This window comes from Equus asinus, chromosome 6 (assembly GCF_041296235.1).
Source record: "Equus asinus isolate D_3611 breed Donkey chromosome 6, EquAss-T2T_v2, whole genome shotgun sequence".
NCBI lineage: Eukaryota > Metazoa > Chordata > Mammalia > Perissodactyla > Equidae > Equus > Equus asinus.
Window position 1 is genome coordinate 38,401,774 of NC_091795.1, and position 22,371 is coordinate 38,424,144.

Genomic DNA, 22,371 nt, shown 5'->3' on the forward strand with positions numbered 1-22,371 from the left:
TAAATGAAATCTAGAGCATATTAGTTATGAGGGTAAAGGGAAAAAATAAAGTAAAGAAAAGGGATACAAATTATCAAAGAAGAGTGCAATTTAAAATAGATTGGCAAGGGAAGGCCTTCCTGAGAAGGTCACAATTGAGCAGATTCCAAAGGAAGTAAAGAAGTGGGCCATATGAATATCTGGGGGAACAGCATGCAAGGCAGCAGAAACAGCAAGTGCAAAGGACCTGAGGCAGAAGCCAGCCTGATTTGCTCGAAAAAAAGCACATAGGTCAATGTAGCTATAGTGGAATGAGCAAGAGGGAAAGTAAAAAAAGGTTAGCAAGATGACAGGGGCTGCATCATATGGGGCCTTGTAATCATCTGTAAGGACTTGATCTTTCACTTTAAGTGAAAGAGAAAGAAACAATTGGAGAGTTTTGAGCAGAAAGGTGACATGATCTGCTTAACATTTTAACAGAATCACTCTGTAAGTCCGTGTTGAGAATGAACTGTAGGCAGACCAGTTAGGAAGCTTTGCAATAATCCAAGCAACAGATGATAGTGGCTTGAGCTAGGGTGTTAGAAGTGGAGGTGCTGAGCAGTGGCTGGATTCTGTGTGTATTTCACAGGTAGCACTAACAGAATTTGCTAATGGATTGGTTGTGGAGAAAGAGGAATCAAGAACGACTCTGTGGTTTTTGGCCTGAGCAACTGGAAGGACAGAGTTGCCATTTCCTGAAGTTGAAAAGACTGAGGGGGCAAGTTTAGGGTGGGCACGTTTATCAGCAGCTCTGTTTGACACACGTTGGGTTTGAGATGCCTGTTATCCAAGTGGAGATGTCAGCCAGGCTGCTGACTATATGAGTCTAAAAAGAGAGGTCCAGGTAGGAGATATAAATTTGGAATTTATCATCCTATAGATGGCATTTAAAGCCACAAAACTGACTAAATACTAAGGGTGTAAGTATAGAGAGAGGAAAGAGAAGGCAAGTGACTGGAGTCCCGGGGTACTCGAGCATTTAGAAGTCAAAGACATGACAAGCAGCCAGCAGAGGAGACCCCAGAGGTAGGTCAGAACCAGGAGTGGTGTTCTAGAGGCCAAGGAAAGAAAGCATTTCTAGGGGGAATGATCAGCTGTTGTAGTCGTTGCTGATAAATCAGATGGGGACTAGAATCAAGCATTAGATTGTGCAACGTGAAGGTCATCTGTGACTTGATAGAGTAGTTTAGGTAAAATGGTTGGAGATAAGACCTAATTGAAGTGAACTCAAAAGTAAATGGGAGGAGAAATTGGAGATAAGACAGTTTTTTGAAGAATATTATTGTAAAATGAAGGAAAGAAATAGGGCACTACTGGGGGAGAAGGTAGGGTCAAGAGAGGGATTATTTTTAATACAAGAGAAATAATTATCTGTAGGCTGATGGGAAAGATCCAGTAGAGGTGATGATACCGAAGTGAGAAGGCAGAGTTCCACGAGAGGATCGTCAAGTAAGCCAGAGGGGCTGGGATCTTTTGCACAATTGAAGAGTTGGCCCTAGCACGGAGCGTGGGTGCTTCATCCATAGGAGAGGGAGACAGGTTAGAGTATGTGGGCGTGGAGGCAGGTCGGTGTGCAGAAGCTTGTGGAGCTGCTTCTCTGATTATTCTATTTCCTCATCAAATTAGGAAGGAATCAACTGAGAGTGAGCGCAAGGGAGGAGAAAAGAACAGGTGAGAAGTAGTCATCTAGAAGAGTAAAGTCCAGTAACTGAGGGAGCGAGGAGGAAGGGGAAACCAGGAAGTAATCATGTGGGGGAGAGTGAGAGGGAGGGGCCAGGGAAACAGACCATGATTGCTGGGCAGTAGTGAAGGCTCCCTGGAGCTACGTGGCGAGGAATTTAAAGTGTATTTTTTTCCAGCCACGTTTTAGCTGCATGGTTTCAGGCACAGACCTGGTGACAGGCGGATTTAACTAGGGTTGTGGTTTAACCAGACAGGTTCAACAAGCCCAAAAAGGACAAGGAAATTGAGGATGTTTGCAAATACGTAATGGTAGTGATTGGCATGGATTTTGAACCACCTAAGGAGAGAAGTGGTCTGTGCTGAAGACCTCAGTTGTTTATAAATGACGAGCACAGCAATCTAGTAAATAAATTGTGTCGCACTGAAATTTTTGTTTCAGCCTTCGTCGAATTCATTTGGGATCCCTTGTCGACCTCACAGACAACAAGTTTAATAACGCACTGCAGAATGATACTTGAAGAACATTCCACTTGTGAAAATGAAGTTAGTAAAGGCAAACAGGTAATGATTTCTAGAATTACGAATTTCTTGACTTATTTATAAATCAGTCTAAGTTTATTATAAATCTTTGTTTACAAAAGATTCATAAGAAGTAATTATCAGAAAACTATTTGGGGAAAATATATTCTGATTTACTGAAACAACAACTGACCATTTTTCCTCCTTGTAATAATAAGATGAGAGAATACACCTTAGTAATTCTGAATATTCTAACAGGAATGGTAATCATTATTAATTAAAGGATACACAAAATATAAGACGACCCCGATTATTACGTTCATTCGTAGTAGCTCATGTCTCTGTTCAGTGGTCTGATTTGTGTTCTCAAGGCCCAGCCATCTTTCCGGTTTGAGAATCGGCCCTGAAGAGATGAACGGGTGTAAATGCATTAGTGCAAATTCATCCCTTCTAAAAGAAAAAAACTGCATTACCTTTGTTCTTTTGGCAAAAATCTAGTGGTATTGTGGCCTCGCGTTAACAGTGATTTTAAAGTTAGACTAACATTCTTTATATTAACTAGTTATTTATAGTCTGCCAAAGTTAAGAGCAGTACTCTGTTTAAGGATTCAAGCTTCAGTAGGATAGATTCTCACCTTAGCGGGATGTAGAATTGAGTTTTACTCAACATAAGATGTAAAGAGGATTCTTAGGAGACTCTGAAAGTAGGCTGAGTTGTACTTTTATTGTGGTACTCTGTTTTTTATCATCTGTTGCTGATGAGAATGTTCTATACTTATGCAGCTAAATAAGTAAACCAATGGTGTGTGGAGGTTTAAGGAAATTAAAAGAGATTGACAGACTAGCGAGCACCCAGGGTAGAATCACTGAGGTGCTTGTGAAGCAAGGAGGCCCGTCATTCTCATGCTCTGAACACCAATGTTCAGAATGTTAGCACTCGGAATCGCTGTCATGAGGGAGGGAAGCTGCGAGAAGTAAGAGGGAGAAGAGGGTTACCGGCATGATTCTGCCTTCAGCCTTTAATTCTGCCTTTAATTTGTAAATGAAATTATTATGTAAAATAGGAGAAGTGGGCAAGACAAGGAACACTTACTTGTTTAATTCCTACTGTGTGTTAGGCACTCTGTAGATCTTGTCCCTGTGTCATCCCACTTAGTCCCAGCAGCCCTATAAAAAATGGGTGATAGCTTCATTTCACAGATGAAGAAGCTGACTCTCAAAAACTTGTTCACAGTAATATCTTGAGTTAACTAGGATTAATCCTTGGTTAATCTCACTTTAAAGCCCGAGTTGATCGCATTGACCACGGTGCCTTCTCATGAGCAGCCTGGATCAAGTGCAGGGAAATTTCGAGAGAGACAGGAGGAGAAGTTACTTTCTGCAGTGAAAGAATATGTCCGAGGTGGCATTTGACCTGGGACCTTAAGGAAAGTATAGGATTTGAACATGTAGGAACTGATGGAGAAAAGGCATTGTTCACCTGCTTTTAACAGGATAGTGACACAGATAAGTTAGGAAAACCACGGCAGGAATTAGAGATATTTCACTCTAGATGTGAAAGAAGATGTGCGTAGAGATAGTGTTTATACTTGAAGGAGTAGATTTATTCTGTGTTGTTACAGAGCATAGAACCAAGATTAGTAGCTAAGAGCTACAGGGATGCTTCACATATATAATCCTGTATTTGCTCTCTATATAGGATTATGTAATAATAACCTAAATGTAAGTAGTGCTTTACCATTTATTAAACACTTTCACATTATCTCCTTTGATCCTCACAGCCTTGTAAAATGTGTTGACTTAATTGCATTTTACAGATGAAGCAACTGGGGCCCAGAGGGCCGAGACATTTATAAAAGATCATTGAGTGCTGAGTGACAGGCCTGGTACTCTGTAAGCACTGAAGTCTTTCAGCAGTATTAGAGATTCACTCATGAAGTTGTTAGGCTGGTAATTTTTATTGTGGAAGCCCTCCCACTGTAAATGTTGAAAATGGGTTCTTTGCTTTATTAGTAGAAGCCGGGACTACACCGCGAGTTATCAACTTTGGCACTCCTGGCGTTTGGAACAGATAATTCTGTGTTGTGGGTGCTGGCCTGTGCATTGTAGGATGCTTAGCAGCTTCCCTGGCCTCTGCCCACTAGATGGCAGCAGCACTCCCCAGTCTTGACAACCAAAACTATCTCCAGACGTTGTAGAAGGCTCCTCGGATGGGCAGAATCACTCCTAGTTGGGAATCACCAACTACGTAATGTTCCAGGTTACTCAGACAGTTTCCCAGTGACGTCACTGTGCTTATTTCAGTGATGCGTAAGCAATTGAAGAGAATGAGAAAGGTTCCAGAAGAAGGAGTCAGACAGCATGGGTCCTGGTTTCCAAGTGAGAAGCTAATGATTCTGTAAGCTAACGCTTGCTAAGAATAGTTTTGATTCTGGTTCTAAAACAGATTATTACAGAGGTGGATTATGAACATTTAAAAAAAGAAAGAAGTGATTACTGTAATCTGTCATTGGTAGGGTTCCTAAATACAAATGATTGTTTATCAAAGCAAATTGTCCCATATTATCTCAGTTACTTTCACTGATAAGTAAGATAGCATACAGGAACAGTAGATAATGTGTTTAAGTATATTATGATTGTTCCTATGGATCAAATGATAAGCTTAGCAGTGGTACAGTTAAATATCAAGAAGCTGGTGGAGTGTACCTGAAGAATACTGACCAACAGGGATGTGGCTAGCCATGGGGAGTCTTTTAGTGTTAGATATCTTCTCAGCTATGCCCTGCTGGATAAAGATGTAGAATACATGCTAATAAAATTTGTCAATAGCAAAAAGCTAGGAATTCTGTCATAGACCTATGGATAGTAGAATTAGAATCCAAAAGGATTTTGAGGTACTGAGAAAATGGACTGACTCTCAAAATACAAAATGTAAAAGGAATATACATATGTCCTACCCTTGCATTCAGAAATTCAACTGCATAAATAAAAGATGGGAGAGACACAGCTCTGAAGTAGCATAGGTAAAACAAAGAGGGATAAAAATCGACAGTAAACCCAGTGTAAGTCACCAGTGTTACTTGAGCACAGACTAATTGGAGTTCATCCTACTAGGTGTGTGCTATTCTGAGTAAAAATGTTATATGTGCTCTACCCACAGATAAGACTTCCCTGGGTATGTTGCATTTAATTCTGTGTGTAAGTATATTAAATGGAGAGTGTTGAAGATGGTATGGGAAAGAGAAGATGTAGAAAAGAGAGAGATCAATCTTAAAATCTGAAGAATTGTCATACGGAAGGGAGATTAGATCTGTTCTGTATGATGCTAAGAAGTAACCTAGGACCAAGGAGTGGAAGGTGTAGGAGAGAGAAGTTTGTTCCTCGCTGTTAGCTGAAATCTAATAGTCAAAAGCTGCCCACAGTGATGGGCGGCCTCAGGAGGTAGAGATTCCCTGTCACTAAATGTTTTCAGGCGTAGGTTGGTTGACCATGTAGTGGAAGTAGGAAAATGGGATCACTTGAGTGTTTAGATAGATTGGTGGTTTCCAGACCTTTTTTTTAATCAAAAGAACCTTATTTAAATGAAATGTTACATGCCTTTATAGACAAATACACACAAAAGCATGCTGCTCTCGCTGCACTGAGCACCTGCCCTCATTCTTCCCTGAGGGCCTCAGCATCCCCGAGCCATCTGGGATTGTCTCCATGGATGGACAGCGCAGCATAAAAACTGCCAACTAGAGCAGTGCCTTTGCAAAACTGTTTTAAAATATTTATACAGAGGCATGTGTATGTGATAAAACTTGATTGTTGGGAGAACTTTTTTCCACCAGATGTATTTTAATATCTGGAAAAGTTAATGAGCTCAGTTTAAAAACATGTGAATTTAGGTTTTCTTGTTTTAAACAGTTTATTTGGAAATAATGTCAAACTTACAGAAAAGTCTCATGATTAAAAATAGCATACTCATAGGCCTTTTACACAAATTCACCTATCATTAATATTTTGCCCCATTTGCTTTATTATTTATATACACATGATTTTTATATATATACACATGATTTTTTCTCCTGAACATTTTGAGAGTAAAGTTGCATATTTGCTAAGAATAAGGATAGTATGTTAAATAACCATAGTACAGTTGTCAGTTTCAGTAAATTTAACAATACTTAATCTACCATCCATATTTCACCCTGTCATTTGACTCAGCAACATCCTTTATAGCACTTTTTAGAGAACTATTTTTAAGAAACAAAAATTTAGGGGCCGGCCCTGTGGCCTAGAGGTTAAGTTCGACATGCTCTGCTTTGGCAGCCCAGGTTCATTTCCTGGGCGTGGACCTACAGCACTCATTGGTGGCTATGCTGTGGTGGCAACCCATACATAAAATAGAGGAATGCTGGCAACATGTTAGCTCAGGGCAAATCTTCCTCAGCAAAAAAAAAAAAAAAATTAAACAACATGGAAGTATTTGTCAAAGCTGGCATTCAAAATCATTTAAATGAAAGGAGAAAAAATCAAAGCATTAACTATCTTTTCTAGCACAAACACTAACTCAGTAATTTACATAAGCTCAGACACTACTTTGTGGACATACTGCCTAGAAAAATGATCTTTATTTTTAAAGAATTCAAAATCTTTAAGAAGTGGAGTAAAAAATCGAGTTTTTGATTGTTTTTAATGTTAATTATATATTGATATGTGGCCACTTGAAGAGTATGTTACAGATATTTAAGTGGAAGGAGAAACGACTTCAGTTAGATATACTTTCTATGAAAAAATATATTTGGTTGAATTCCACTTTATGAGTAATTTGGTCAGTACAGGATGCATGGCAGCTTAATTTGTGCTACACACATTGTCACTGACTTAAAAAATAACTTTCATTCTAGTGTGTAATAGATTTCTTTTTAAGAATGAGAACAATATCTTATAGAAATTTTGGTAATACATGAAAAAAAATCTAACTCCCCTTTTCATCCTAGTACAAGGACTGATACAATTGTACAATATTTTTAACCAGCTTATTATTTCAAAGTTATAATCCTAATGGACATGTACATTTGTATCTTACTTCTTCCACTTAATATTATCTCATTAAATATTTAAATTGGTACAGTCTTCATAACCTTCAAGCTAAGTAATATTTCACGCAATGGGTGGATATAAGATGATGTCCTTAAAAGTCCCTCTGATCGAATATTTTGATTGTTTCCAATTTTTGATATACAAACAATAAAATGCATTTGCCAAAGTAAATTTACTGCTTCAAAGGGCATTGACAAACCAACAGAGGACCCATAGCTAGAGCTGATAAAAGCCTTCTAGAAATCAATAAGAGATAGGACCTAATTTAAAAAGAAAAAAAAACGTACATGGACAAGCAGCTTAATTAGATGCTTTGCAAAAGGACACGTCCAAATGGCAGATAAGAATATGAGGATGTGTATCACATTACTTAACAGGAAAATAAAAATTAAAACATAATAAAATATGATAACATACCCACTAGAATTGCAAACATTAAAAGACAAAAAATATGGGGCCGGCCCCGTGGCTGAGTGGTTAAGTTAGCGCGCTCTGCTTCAGCAGCCCAGGGTTTCGCCCGTTCGGATCCTGGGCACAGACATGGCACGGCTCATCAAGCCATGTTGAGGTGGCATCCCACATGCCACAACTAGAAGGACCCACAACTGAAAATATACAACTATGTACCGGGGGGCTTTGGGGAGAAAAAGGAAAAAATAAAATCTTTTAAAAAAAAATACATTTTAGTAAGGCTGTGGGGAAACAGGATATCTCATGCACTGCTGGTGGGAATATAAATGGGTTACCACTACTTCAGAAAACAACTTGGAATTCTGTACAAAGTTGAACATACAGACAGGAACTATATTCCAGCAATTCCATTCCTATGTGTTTACCCATTAGAAATCTATGCCCAAGCTAACTAAAAGACATGTCCAAGAACTTGCATAGCAACATTATTTGTAACAGCCCCCAAACTGGAAACCATCTAAACATCTCATCAGTAACATTCATGCAACAGAATTCTGTACAGCTATGAAAATGCACCAACTGCAGCCGTATGCAACAACATGGATGAATAAAGTTCTCTTGTACCTAATTGATAACTATTTTAACTCCTGATTCTCTGTGTACAAATTTGCACTATACTGTTAAAATTACCTCTTTTGGTAAATATATTTCTACCTGTGACTATCACTGATGCTTTTAAATTTTTAAATAATAGGATTTACTTAAATCCATTGCTTCAAGAATGAAGAACGCAATAGAAGATGACGTTTTTATTCCTCTATACCCAAAGAGGTGGGAGCTGTTAATTTCTAGATTGTATGAAATAGCTAATCATGTAATGCGGATTTAAGAATGTAATGCAAAAGAAACTATATTAAGTGTTTTCAAAATATACATGTACCTATTAGGATGCAAATTGAGATTTCAACAAATATTTCTCAGTCACCTTCTGCATGCCATGTTTGATGCTATTCCTAAGGACATGACGAGTGGCATAGAGTGATTGAAAGCACAGATTCTAGAGCCCAGATTCACCATTACTACATATTTGGCCTTGGGCCTTTCTGTGCGTCAATGTCCTTGTATGTAAAATGGGGCATTAAATTAAGGCCTACATCACAGGACTTTGTAAAGATGAAGACAGTGCTCAGAACAATGCAGGGTACAGAGAAAGCACAGCATGAGGCCCGGAACATCCCTGAGGGGCCAGAAACTGCATCTGTGAATTCTGTATTTATTTTAAATTATGAAACAAGTAGTATTTGATGCATGTTCCTACATTTGCTAAGAAGGCATCAGTTATAGTAATGGATCATGAGCTGAAGCTATCCAGTGAGTACTCACAGGATGGGGGAGCTTTGTGAAGAGACAGAAAGAACTTCTAAGCTTGCTGCTTAATTTGAATCACAAAGAGATGTCTACATGTAAAATTTCTGCCCTGTTAATGTTTCTTTTGTAATGTTTTATATAAGTAATATATTCACAGGGTTCAAAAGTATGAGTGTATATTTTTAAGAATTTATATTTAAACTGAAAAGTCTTATTCCCTCCCACTCCTGACCTCCATCCACCCACTTTTTGCCCTTCTTCTATTCACATACAATATTGTCTGTGTAATAATAATTACTGTTAGTAATTTTTTTTTACCTTTCCAGAATTTCTTCACACAATTAGAATTAAATATTTATATATGCTGTAATCTTACTTTCTCCTTTCAAAGTATATAGGAAGTATACTGTAAACTGTTGTAACCATTGTCTCGTACCTTACTTTTTTGACTCAGTACATCTTTGAGATCTTCTCCTGTCACCACATAGTAGTTTCCTCATTCTTTAAGCTGCATAGTGTGCCATCATATAGATGTACTGTAACTGATGGACATGTAAGTGTCCCAACAGCGTTGTGAATAATGTTATAGACATCATTCTCTACATGTTCAAGCATGTCTCCAGAAGGCATTCTCAGAAATGGGGTTGCTGGGTCAAAGTGTGCATGCATTTATAATTTTGATAGATGTCATCAGAGCACCTCTATTTATACTCCATTAAGGCTTAGTTCAGTTGGTTTAAAAAAAAAAAAGTTTTTTGGGGCTGGCCCTGTGGCCAAGTGGTTAAGTCCGTGCGCTCCGTTTCAGCGGCCTAGGGTTCGGATCCTGGGCGCAGACATGGCACCACTCATTAGACCATGTTGAGGTGGCATCCCACATGCCACAACTAGAAGGACCCACAACTAAAATATACAACTATGTACTGGGGGGCTTTGCGGAGAAAAAAAGCAGGAAAAAAAAAAAAAGAAGAAGAAGATTAGCAACAGTTGTTAGCTCAGGTGCCAATCTTTAAAAAAAAAAAAGTTTTTTAAACTCTGGTTCTGAAACATTGTCATTTGCATTTTCTCCTTTCTCTTTCTTTTGTTTCACATTAGCGCTGTAGAAAACAAAACATCGCCACATTCAAAGTTCCAAGAAAGACGGTTCTGGTCAGGTGTAAAGGTAAGCAGAAAAATACAAAAATAACAATAAAATTGTTTTCTTTCAAATCCAGTTAACTTACAGAGTGGAGATCAGCAAACTTCTGTAACGGACCAGATAGTAAATATTTTAGGCTTTGTAGGCCGTATAGTCTCTGTTGAATTATTCAGCTCTGCCACTGTGGTGCAGAAACAGTCATAGACAATATGTCAGCAGATAAGCATGGCTATGTTTCAATCAAATTTTACTAATGAACACTGAATTTGAATGTCATATTTTTGCATGTCACAAAATATTTTTTTTCAATCATTTAAAAATATACAAACCGTTCTTAGTTCACCAGCTCTACAAAAATAGGCAGCAAGCTGGACTTAACCCGCAAGCCATAGTCAGCTAAGCCCTCCTCTAAGAGATGAAAGATGAAGTCATTGCTAGATCAGTGGCAATAGGATGGTAAGGAGACGATGGGTTCAAAAGATGTTTAGTGTGAACTATTGAAAGGACTTGTTGACTAATTCATTTACATGTGAAGAATGTAGGGTGCTCACCAACTTTCTGACTTTGGTAGCCTGCTAGCTTATGATGACATTCTCTGAGGGCATTGGAGGGAATACAGGAACAAGAAAAGGTTTGGGAGGAAGATAGCATCTGTTTTGGAGATGCTGAATTGAAGGTACCTCTGGGACAAATATAGGAATAGAGGTCTAGGAGGCAGTTGGATACATGAGTCTGAATTGCCGGGCACAGATCTGAGCTGGAGATTTGGGAGTGAGCACATGTAGGCAGTGTTTGGAGCGTGGTCACAAATGACCACCTCTGAGATTAGGTGAAGCATGAGAGAAGGCTGAGAACAGAAGAAGAGGGCAGAGAAAGTGGAGTCTTCACAGAAGCCTTAGAATGAATTGTGAAAATTAGAATGGTCACAAGAGAGTGACGTCAAGGAAAGTAAGCAAAGGCTTTTCAAGAATGAAGACAAAGTGTTAAATGCCATCAAAAGGAATTAGGAGAAAGATTGACAGCGTTTATTAGATTTGACAATTAGAACATCATAGGTGACCTCAGCAAGAATAGTTCCAATAGGACGAATCAATATTTGTCATGTGGTTGAATCAGGGAAAAGGCTTTCCAGGAAGAGGGAACAACATCCACAATGAGAGAGTGTGAAAGAGCATTGCATCTTAGTACAACTGCATGTAGTTTAGCACTGAGAGTAAGATAGGACTGGAAAGAAAGTGGAAGCACCATAAAATTGACAGAAGATCTGGATTTACAGGAGGGAAAGGCAACCAGTGTTAATTTTATTAGAATTTCTAGTGAATATTTTTACCCAAGTTATCTTCAAACTCACAGGTTATTATTAATCTTCTATATTAGAGAAATGAGGTTCTCAGGTTTGATTTGTTTCTCAAGGTCACACACTGGTAACAGTGGTACTGGCTTTGATGGCAGTGCTTTATGAATCCTGGGGCCTTGTACTTAGTGGCCCCAGGCTCTAGGAGGGTATAGATTGAGGGGGAAGATTACTGATCTGGAAAGACTCTAGTGAGGTTATTTGAGATGGATTTGGGGTGGCCATCCTAAAAATGTGAAAATAGGATGAGCAAATATATGAAGGTAGGAAAGAATCAAGTATTTATTCAGAAATGTTTTCTATTGATTCTAAAATTGACACTTCCAACAGTGGTGATTGTAGTGAGAGTTTAAAAGAGTTTGACCAACATTTTTTGTTTGTTAGAGACTATTACTGTTGTCCTTTGGAGAGAAGGTACATAGTCACTTGATATTTTATTTTATTTTAGCTCTTCCGTAATATTCTTCTTTGGAATGGACTCCTCCCAGATGACACCTTGCAAGAGCTGGGACTAGGGAAGCTGCTAAATCGTTACCTTATTATAGCTCTTCTTAATGCCACACCTGGGCCAGATGTTGTTAAAAAGTGCAACCAAGTAAGTTGTGTAGGGACTGATTCTAATTGCCATCATTCTTTAAAATTCTGTTATTAAAATCTATTTTGTAGCAAAATATTAAAATTGTGATATGTAATAACAAACAAATCAGTTTAATAGACTAGAAACCCAGAAGCAACTCCTCAATATTTAAAAAAATTAGTATGCTGATTTGAAATATCACCAGTAAGGAGAGGGAAAATTAATAATGATCCTGGGCCAGCTAGTTAACTCTTTACAAAAAGAATGTTTAGATCCTCACTTCTCATTAAATACCAGTATAAATTTCAGGTGAAGTAAAGAAGTGAAAAATGAAACTATAAAATATTAAGATAGATGACTGAATCTGATGGTAAGGGAGTCTTTTCTGAACTTAAAAGCTGGAGAAGAAATGATGAAAAAGTAACAGATTTGACAAAAATATAAAACTTCAGTGGATGAAAGAAATTAAACAAAAGGTATCATGATCATTTGATCGTTATTAAAACTGGAAGATGGGTCCATTGGGCTCACTCTAGTTATTCTTTCTCATGTTGTGTATGTTTGAAATTTTCTATAATAAAAAGGGAGAAAGGGAGTTTCTAAAAATATTAGAAAGGGAGTTGAAAACCTGAGAAAGTTATAACAAAGACTAATATCCACATTTAAAAAAGCTCTTTACAAATCAATAAATAATTCAAATATTCTGATTAAAAATGGCCAAAAGACATGCAACAGGTAATTCACTAGAAAAGAATATGGAAAAATAACCTCCAAACATGTGGAAAAGATTAACAGTGCTAATCATCAGAGAAATCCAAATGATGCAGTAAGGACATTATTTTGCCTGTTGTGTTGGCAAATTTTTTTGCTGTTATTATTTTCGTTATAATTCCCATTATTGTCATAATTACAGAGAAACAGTCCCACACCCTTCCAGCGTCACCACTCACCTAGAACGTGTGGGGTGGGGCTCCTGCGAAACAGTCTCTGCCCTAGTGGAAGGAGGCACACAACGCTGGGCACTCTTCTGGCATGACGGATACAAAACCTTAAACGTTCAGACCCTTTCACTTAATTTTACTTGTAGGAATTTACCCTAAGTTAAAAATCAGAGATGCACATACAGATTATAAGTATGAAGGATATTATTGTAGTGTTATTTATAATAGAAGATAGTTGGAAACAACATAAATGTCCCAAAACATGACCACTTATCCAAAAGATAAAAGTTATGTTGTTGAACAATTTTTAAGAATATGAGAAAATATTTACTTTATAATATAAATTAAAAAAAAAAAACAGTATATAAAATGTTAGCAGTTCTAGCCAACCATGATTTTTCTGACTATGGTTTTTGTATTATGTAGTTTTAAACTCCATTATCTACCAAAGTCTTCAGTCATGATCCCTGTTACGTGTTTCAGGTTCAGTTTAGTCCCCTTTGACCGTAAGGGTTTACTGTGCAGAAGTGGAGGACACCTGACGTTCTCTCCACAGCTGATGACTGGAAAACCAGCCAAGATAAGGCTGCTTTAAGTCCTGGGATCATTTATGGAGGAGCTAGATGGTTCTGTGAGAATTTTATTGAGACTTGTGACACAAAACAAGAAGAAAGCAAGTACAAATGATGTTAAATTCCAAGCCAGTTAAGGGCTGGCTTTAAGACTTTAAAAAAAGAGATACAATTTTCATAGCAAAACTTGTAGGACTTTCTGCTGTAGGCAGTCAATGTGTCTGCATTTTTTCTGGGTGATAGAAAAGGGTGATTAAGGAATAGGATAAATCTTTTTCCTCAAGTATGTTTTCAGTGCTGACTGATCAGGCTTAGTGCATTCCAGAACTTTCATCTAACATTTTTAGAACATATGTGAGGTCCATTTTTCCCCCAACTTTTCTGCTTTCTGTAAGTACTGATCTTGATCTTACCAACTGTATCATAACCTGTTAGTCCAACAATTTCTTTGAATAGTATGATCTCAAATGTTTCCTTCATCCTCTTCTCTCCTTTTTATACTGTAAGGAAGTTTCTCTTTGCTTTTGTTATTATGTTAACATTTTCCTGTTTTTACAAAATTACCTTTAGCATAATGCTTTCTTTTTCCAAAAGAAAAGTTGAATGCACATGCATTGGCTGTTTTTGCTGCCGTGGATATTTAAAGCAGTGTATTTAAGTTAGAAGAAGATCAAAACCATAATTAATTTTTTTATTCTGTATATCATTGAATCACCTACTTGATTCCTTAACTTCAGTTTGTTTATGTCGATCATACAATAGGTCACCCAGTTTCTTAGTGTGAAATAATGCTAAATGTACATATTTTATAGTTGTGTTGACTAAAAGTGTTTTGTATCTAAGCATTTCTGGTGTTTAGTTGTAAATCACGTCATTTATAGATTTACTGGCTCAGGAATACAGAGTATAGAAAGTCTTACAAGTACCACTGGAGAGTATTCATAGAGAGTAGTCTATTTTAGGTTTTTGCCATTAAAATATGATTTTTTTTAAAGTATGTAACCCTTGACTTTTTAAAAAATATATAAACCTTGACAAAGAAAGGGACAATTCCCAAATTTTATTTAACTGTAAACTATAAAATGGGAGACTAATATGCAACCTGCATGATCACTGTGAGGATTAAATGAGATTGTGTTCGCAAAACTCCTTACATGATAGCTGTCATTATTAAAAACCAACCATGTGTTCTGTTTAACAAACAGGTAGCAGCATGTTTACCAGAAAAGTGGTTCGAAAATTCTGCTATGAGAACATCTATTCCCCAGCTAGAAAACTTCATCCAGTGTTTATTGCAATCTGCACATAAATTGTCTAGAAGTGAATTCAGGTAATGCATGTTTTATTTGTATCTCCATAAGCATAGTTCAAGGATTCTATTATATGCTCAGCAATTTTTAGAAATACTTGTTCTTTTAAAAATCTGTTGAAACCCTGTATTACTGTAGAGTTAGTAGATATTTCCATGTGCGACCTTTGGAATCATTCACTATTTTATACTCACACCTCATGCATATTAGTCCATATTTTTAAATGTAAATCTCTTCTAAAATAAGCACTTCCAGAAAACTGTATTACAGGGGAATTTAGAATTAAAACTGTAAATCAGAAGTCTCTTAGTAAGCATGTTTTTGATGTGTTTGTAATTTTCCTGGCCATTTTGAGGTCTACTTGTTAGGTAGAGTCTGTGACCTGGTGTTTACCCAGCAGTAGCTGGATCTCTGTTTGAATGTCTCATTCACAGCACTAGATACGTAGGGGCTTAAGTACCAGTGGTGTACTGGTAAACCCACTTCTCTTTAAAAAAAATTTTAAAAGCCCAGATTTGTAGCATTTGGGGTAAATACTCCCAGTGAGGCTCCCACCGTAATAGCCCACAAAGCTGGTAGCAGCACACCGCAACTGAAATTTCTGATGGTAGATTTGCTCTGTGCTTTTCTGCTTTTTATAGTCATTCACATTAAAATTTGCTAGAATATATCCACTAATAAATAGTCTGTATTTAAACGTTATAATTTATGTGGAAAAGGTAGTGTCTGAATATTTTATGCTATTTTAAAATGATATTCACTTAAGATAAAGTTTTTCTTTTCAGATTAACATCTGATGATTCACTGTATTCTCATACATTACATTTTTAAGGAGGAAGATGCTTTTTGTTTTCTTTTTCAGGGATGAAATCAAAGAAATAATTCTTATTCTGGTGAAAATAAAAGCTCTGAATCAAGCAGAATCCTTCATAGAAGAGTATCACCTCGACCATCTGAAATCAGTCATTAAAGAAGTTTGAGTGAACTTTACAGGAAAGTACTAAAATGAAATTTTAATATAGTCACACTAGGCCCCTTTGCTTGGAAAACAAAAAGCTGGTGCCTCTTCTTAATTCCCAGTGATGGAGAGGAGGATTTGCCAAGAGAAGGCAGGACTCCGGCCCTCCATTTCCTCCCCTTTCTGCTCTCATGAAAGGCTGCCCCGCTGACTGCAGTGTTTGCAGGAATGAAGCTCACGGGAGTGCTAAGAGTTTCACATGTTCCCTTTGATTCTTTGGACTTCTTTTCTGACTTCAGAGGAGTCGGAGAACCCTTGCCTGTAGCTCTTCTGGCTTGGGTGAGTCTTCTGTCCTGATCCATGAAACCATCTCTTAGTTCTCTTCATTTTCACTATCTCTATTTACAAATAAGTTAAAATGGAAATCTTAATTGGGATGATTTATTTGTTAAGTATGAACTGATTGAGGCATTTTAAGGCTTTTGGTAACTAATGATTGTGAGATTGTCCTTCAGAAATCTCTACCAGTGTATTGTACCCATGAATCCCCATCAGCAGTAGGTATTTTTTTTTTTAAACTCATTGCAAATTTAATAGGTAAAAAAAATCTTACTTTTTTTGGCTATTAGAAAATGAATACTTGGGGCTGGCCCTGTGGTGCAACGGTTAAGTGCGCACGTTCCGCTTCGGTGGCCCGGGGTTCGCTGGTTCAGATCCCGGGTGTGGACATGGGACTGCTTGGCAGGCCATGCTGTGGTGGGCATCCCATATACAAAGTAGAGGAAGATGGGCACGGATGTTAGCTCAGGGCCAGTCTTCCTCAGCAAAAAGAGGAGGATTGGTGGCAAACGTTAGCTCAGGGCTAATCTTCCTCAAAAAAAAAATAATAAAGGGAAATGAATACTTGTTTTTTGGCCATTTGTAATTCTTTTTGAAATATCCATTCATCTTTTTCTTGTGAATTTGTAAGAGCTTTATATTTTAAAGATATTGTTGTTTGCCTGTCCTACGTTACAGTTTCCCTCATTTGCCATTTTTCTTTTAATTTTGTGTATGATGTTTTGGTGTACTGAGTCATTACTTCTTAGGTAGTACTCTTTTTTGTTGATTTTTGTCATTGGTGGTAAGCTTAGACAGGAAACAGATATTTTAAATATTCAGAACATGTGATTCATTTTCTGATAAAATGATTGTATGATTAAGAAAGTCTCCCCAGTGGCCTAGTGGTTAAGTTCAGTGTGTTCCACTTTGGTGGCCTGGCTTCAGTTCCCAGCCAGGGACCTACACCACTCTGTTAGTGGCCATGCTGTGCTGGCAGCCCACATACTGAAAAATAGAGGAAAATTGGCACATCTTACACAGCAAAAAAAGAAAGAAAGTCTAAGGCAAGGTAATTGAATCAGAAAGAAATTGAGAAAAATTTTCAAAGTGAGTGTTTACTAGTAATTTTTCTTAAATCTGTTAAATAATTTGAGGGCAACCCCAAATATATATTTTGCAAATTGTTGCCCAAAAGATAATCAATCAGGAAAAAGCCGGTTATATTGTAGGATTTGAGCAAGTGGCCTCTGACATTATCCCCTCTAGTTTTGAAGCTTCATATATTTTAACAAATTGCTTTGTTATTTCTGCTTCATTGAAGACTGATGATTCACTGGTATAAAGAGGTTTTTTTAGGTACACAAATTATACAGGAATAGGATCTTATCTAGAAAACTCAAGCCTTTGCTAAAAAGCATTTAGCATTCCTACCCAATTATTGTTCCCAGAGGTAACTGTTTTCATTTTAATGTTATCCTTTCAGACCTTTCTCTATTTACAAAATTGTATATATACACACACACAGCTTTGTTTTTTAAATAAATGGCCAATACTTTATTGCATATGAAATTATATTTTTTTACCATTAAAGTACACATTTGGAGATTTCCTTCTGAATTTTGCATTTTTAATTAAAGATGTGTTGGATGTCTTCCATTTTTAACTTGGGCAGAGAGATTTCTCTTGCTTTTCGTAGAATGGAAAATATTAGAACTACTTCCAAAATGACAAGTTGATTTAAACTCCACTAGTTTTCAACTCAATTTCATTATGCTTGCTCAATTGAATGTCAAGAGTTTTATCCAACATACACAGTCATGTGTTGCTTAATGAGGGGGACACATTCTGAGAAATGCATCAGTATGCAATTTTGTAGTTGTGTGAATATCATAGATTGTCCATACACAAACCTAGATGGTGTAGGCTACTACACACCGAGCCTAAATGGTACTAATCTTAGGAGACCACTGTCATATATGCAGTTTGTCACTGACCAAGACCTTATTTATGCAACACATGACTGTACTGTAATTGAGCGTATTCAAAAAACATTTGTGAAGCTTAACCCTAATCATCAGTGCACAATTCTTTTTTTGTCCTGTCACTGTCAAATGGTTGGAATGAAGGGGAGGAACGCAACTAGCAAGGAAAAAACTTTAACAACTCATCTCACATCTCAATTCTTTCCCTGGATTTTTTTCAGCTTTTTGTTCACATAAACAATGTGAAATTATTACAGAATCAGATGACTTGTTTAAACATTTTTAATGATGGCTGTTAGGAACCCAAATGGCCATGAAAAAACACCTCAAAACAATTGATTTTTGCATTTCTTAGACCTGTGACAAAATAACATTTATGTAGATGACTCCTAATAAATACCATAAGTGATACAAAACCTGAAAAAATACCACAGGAAAAGAAAATAACTGACCAATATGCCTCATAAACATAGAAATAAAAGTCCTCAAAATATTAGCAAATTGAACCCAGCAATGTATAAAAAGGATAATAGTAATACATCATGACCAAATAGGGTTTATTCCGGGAAGGCAAGGTTGGTTTAACATTAGAAAGTCAATCAGTATAATTCACCTCACAAACAGAATAAAAGAGGCAAACTCTATGATCCTCTCAATGACTACAGAAAAGGCATTGGACAAAATTCAACACCCCCTCTCACAAGACAAAAAGCAGGAATGTAAATTTCTCAATCTGATAGTGATCATCTGCAAAAAAACACCTACACTTATACTTAATGGTGAAATAGTAAAGCAAGGATGTCTGCTTTCACCATTTCTGTTCAACACTGTTCCGTAGGTCCTAGCCATAAAGTCAAGAAAAAGGCATAAAGATTGAAACGCAAGATTAAGACATCATTGTTCACAAATGACCTGATTGTTTACATAGAAAACCTTTCGTACTCTACAAAACAAAAAAGGAAGTCAACCAGAACTAATAAATGAATTTAGCAAGATCTTACAAAAATCAAAACCCCGGGGGCATGCTAGCGATCTGATTAATTGGAAACCTAAATTTTAAAAACATGTCGGTAGCAGCAAAAAACATCAAATACCTAGGAAGATCTGCAAGACTTCTGCACTGAACACTACAAAACTTTGCTGAGAATGAAAACCTACATAAAAGGAGAGACATAGCATGTTCATGAATTAGAAAACTCAATTTTGGGTTAAGGTGTCTGTTCTCCCTAAATTGGTTTATATTTATGCAATCCCTATCACAGTTCCCTCAGGCTTTTAAAAAAATAGACTGATTAAAATATATTAAAATTAATGTGGAAGTGCAAAGGCCTTAAAATAGCCAAATCAATCTTGAAAAGGAAGAACAAATTGGAAAACTCAATCTATGTGATTTCAAGACTAACTATAAAGCTACAGTAATCAAGACTGTGGTATTAGGATAAGAATAGATTAATATATCAATGGAACAGAATGAAGAGTCCAGAAACAGACCTACACATATACAATTTTTGACTGAGGTGCCAGGTTAATTCAGTGGGAAAAGGAAAGTTTTTATAACAATATTGGTGGAACAACTGACTATCTGTGTGAAAGAAAATGAGCCTTGATCCTTATTTTCTATACAAATACACCAAAAAAAATAGAGATAGGTCATAGATCTAAATGTTAAAACTCAGAAACAAAAGCTTGTAGAAAAAAACAGAATATCTTTGACCTTGGAGTAGGTAAACATTTCTTGAGTAGGACAAAGAAAGCAGTAACCAGGAAAGAAAAAAGACTTAACAAAATTTAAAATTTATGCAACAGTATTCATCTTAGGTCCTTTGGGAAGAACAAATTAAAGCCAAATACCATTTCACATCCACTAGGATGACCAAAAAAGACTAACATCAACAAATGCTGGCTAGAATGTGAAGCCAGTGGAACACTCATAAATACTGACCAAGTGTAAAATGGAACCACCTCTTTGGGAAACCATTCATCAGTTTCTCATTAAACATTCACATACCATACAACTCAGTAATTCCACTCCTAGGCATTTCCCCAAGAAAATACTATGTTTACAAAAAAGCTTGTACAGGAATGTTGATAGCAGCTTTATTAATAATAGCCCAAAACTGAAACAGAATGGATAAACTGAATTAGAAATGAATTAATGAATGCAATAAGTAAATCTCAAAAACATTATTAGTTAGAAAATAATACATACTTTATGATTCGATGTATATTAAATATAAGAACAGACATAACTAATCTAAAATGATGGGAGAATGAAAGGAGACACAAGGAAGCTTTCAGTACTGATGGAAACGCTCTATAGCTTGATTTGCATGGTGGGTACGTGGGTGTATTCAGGTATTAAAAACTCGAACAGAAAACCTAAGATCTGTGTATTTTATTGTACATTATGCATCAAATTTTTAAAATACCTTATAGGTCAGACAAGTGTCTAGAATAGTGAACTATCTCTGACAGTGTTACCAATAGTCTGAGCACCACTGAAGACCACACTAAATGGCCCTTCATGATACTGTTTCAGAGGTCATCAGTGGCTGTTAACTGAGGACAACTGATAGGGATAGCCAGAGATATTTTTGTTTTTAAATTCCCAGTCCATTAGACCAGTGGTTCTTAACCCCTTTTCTGCCCAAACAAACCTAAACCTAGCAAATTTCCATCATGAACAGAGCCTTAGAATGACTGCACTGGTTTATTTCATGTTAGGGATTCAGTATAAGCTGCTAACCAGAAGTGTCCCAGCAAGATTCTGTAAGACAATCATTAACACTAAATTATGTTGACAGTATTCTCTTAAACATTCAAGGCTCATAGAGTTAGTCCAGAGAAATGTGAATTAATGTTTGTTAATACAGATTTCATAGGCTTTTTATTAAATGTCAAAAGAGCATTCAGGTTGACTATTCATTTGAATATTTTCATGTAAATAGTTGCATGACAGAATTAAATGCCTATAGATCCACAGTTCCCAAACTGTGCCGAGATGCCCTAGGTCACCCCTGTGAACTCACAGAGGCATTGTGGGACATTTTACATTGTCAAGGGGGACAGCAGTACTTGACACCCATCAGAAACCACTGGAACTTACAGCTCAAGGTTTTTCAGCTTCAGCATTCGATCGTGTTACGTTACTCTAGAAGACAGGTATTTGTGAAGCTGGGTTTTCAGAGGTTGCTGTGATATAAAGCAATTCCCCTGAGATGCCATGTGGAACAGGAAGAGTGGTGGTGTCCAGTCTGATTCCAAGGTTTAGTAAATTGCTTAGTGGCCAACTGATAGACACATCCTAATTTGTGATTATGATTTAAGGATGCATGCAACAAAAATTTTTTTTAATTCGTATTATTTTAAAATGTTTGGACCTAAATGGTTAATACATGGCACTAAGTGTTTCTTTTGGCCTAGGCGGTGTCCTTTAAAAATTTCTGCAAAACTAAGGGCTCTGTGAAGTGAGAAAGTTAGAACCACTGATAGCTCGTTCATTGAAAAATGCAGAATGTTCCTAGATGCATTTGGACTTCTTAAGGCTAGTCATAAAGGAAGACATAGGATAAACACTTCACTATTGTGCTCTAATTTTCAGGAACACATCCAGGACTTTTAAATCATAAAAGGCTATTACAGATAACTAAATGTATAATAAATATCTGGCTGTTAGGGTGACTAGCCATCCTAGTTTGCCAGGACTAAGGGGTTTCCCAAGATGCAGGATGTTCAGTGCTGAAATTGGGGAAGTCTCCAGCAAACTAAGACAAGGTGGTCACATTCTACTGCCTTCACTGAAAACAGTAGCTGGGCATTTTGGTTAACTGACTAATTTAGAGCAAAATGACCTGCCTTGAATTTCATCTCTGTTCTGCTGTTCCTATGGGAGGCAGGATGTTAAGTGCAATTGTTCTCACAACTAGCTGTACATCAGAATCACATCAGGAGCTTTTTAAAACCCTAACACCATCCCCCACCTTCCTATCATATTCTGATACAGTCTGGAGACTTTTTTTTAAACTGATTTTAAAAGAGTTCTGACTCAGACACTTCTGAGTTTTAACATTAGCCTCCCCACCTATCTCCTGTGCCACTTTAGATAAGCTGCCTACCTCCCCGGAGCGATCT

At 37.0% G+C, this 22,371-nt stretch overlaps 2 protein-coding genes across 18 annotated transcripts in view; one reads left to right on the top strand and one right to left on the bottom strand.

The window, feature by feature from the left end:
• Window positions 1–17,875, top strand: part of GCFC2 (GC-rich sequence DNA-binding factor 2) — a 46,101-nt gene extending 28,226 nt beyond the window's left edge. For 6 of the 10 annotated variants that reach the window (XR_011503911.1, XR_011503913.1, XR_011503912.1 and 3 more), the window contains 6 exons: window positions 2,144–2,265; window positions 8,477–8,553; window positions 10,183–10,249; window positions 12,028–12,174; window positions 14,875–14,999; window positions 15,842–17,875. Coding sequence is in view for 3 of the 10 variants with exons in the window: in XM_070511891.1 (XP_070367992.1) it covers window positions 2,144–2,265; window positions 8,477–8,553; window positions 10,183–10,249; window positions 12,028–12,174; window positions 14,875–14,999; window positions 15,842–15,959 (656 nt within the window). In the remaining 7 variants the exon portion in view is untranslated. Of the gene's footprint in view, window positions 1–2,143; window positions 2,266–8,476; window positions 8,554–10,182; window positions 10,250–12,027; window positions 12,175–14,874; window positions 15,000–15,841 lie in introns of those variants that run through there. The other 4 variants (XR_011503914.1, XR_011503915.1, XR_011503916.1 and 1 more) reach the window with 1 other exon arrangement.
• Window positions 1–22,371, bottom strand: part of MRPL19 (mitochondrial ribosomal protein L19) — a 60,839-nt gene that overhangs the window by 19,781 nt on the left and 18,687 nt on the right. For 2 of the 8 annotated variants that reach the window (XM_070511899.1, XM_070511895.1), the window contains exons 7-8: window positions 3,317–3,390; window positions 2,512–2,626 (exon numbers count right to left, since the gene is read on the bottom strand). The exons of 2 other annotated variants lie outside the window; for them this stretch is intronic. The gene's annotated coding sequence lies outside the window, so the exon portion shown is untranslated. Of the gene's footprint in view, window positions 1–2,511; window positions 2,627–3,316; window positions 3,391–10,310; window positions 10,407–13,106; window positions 13,253–22,371 lie in introns of all 8 variants that reach the window. 4 more of the 8 variants (XM_070511898.1, XM_070511897.1, XM_070511900.1 and 1 more) reach the window with 4 other exon arrangements.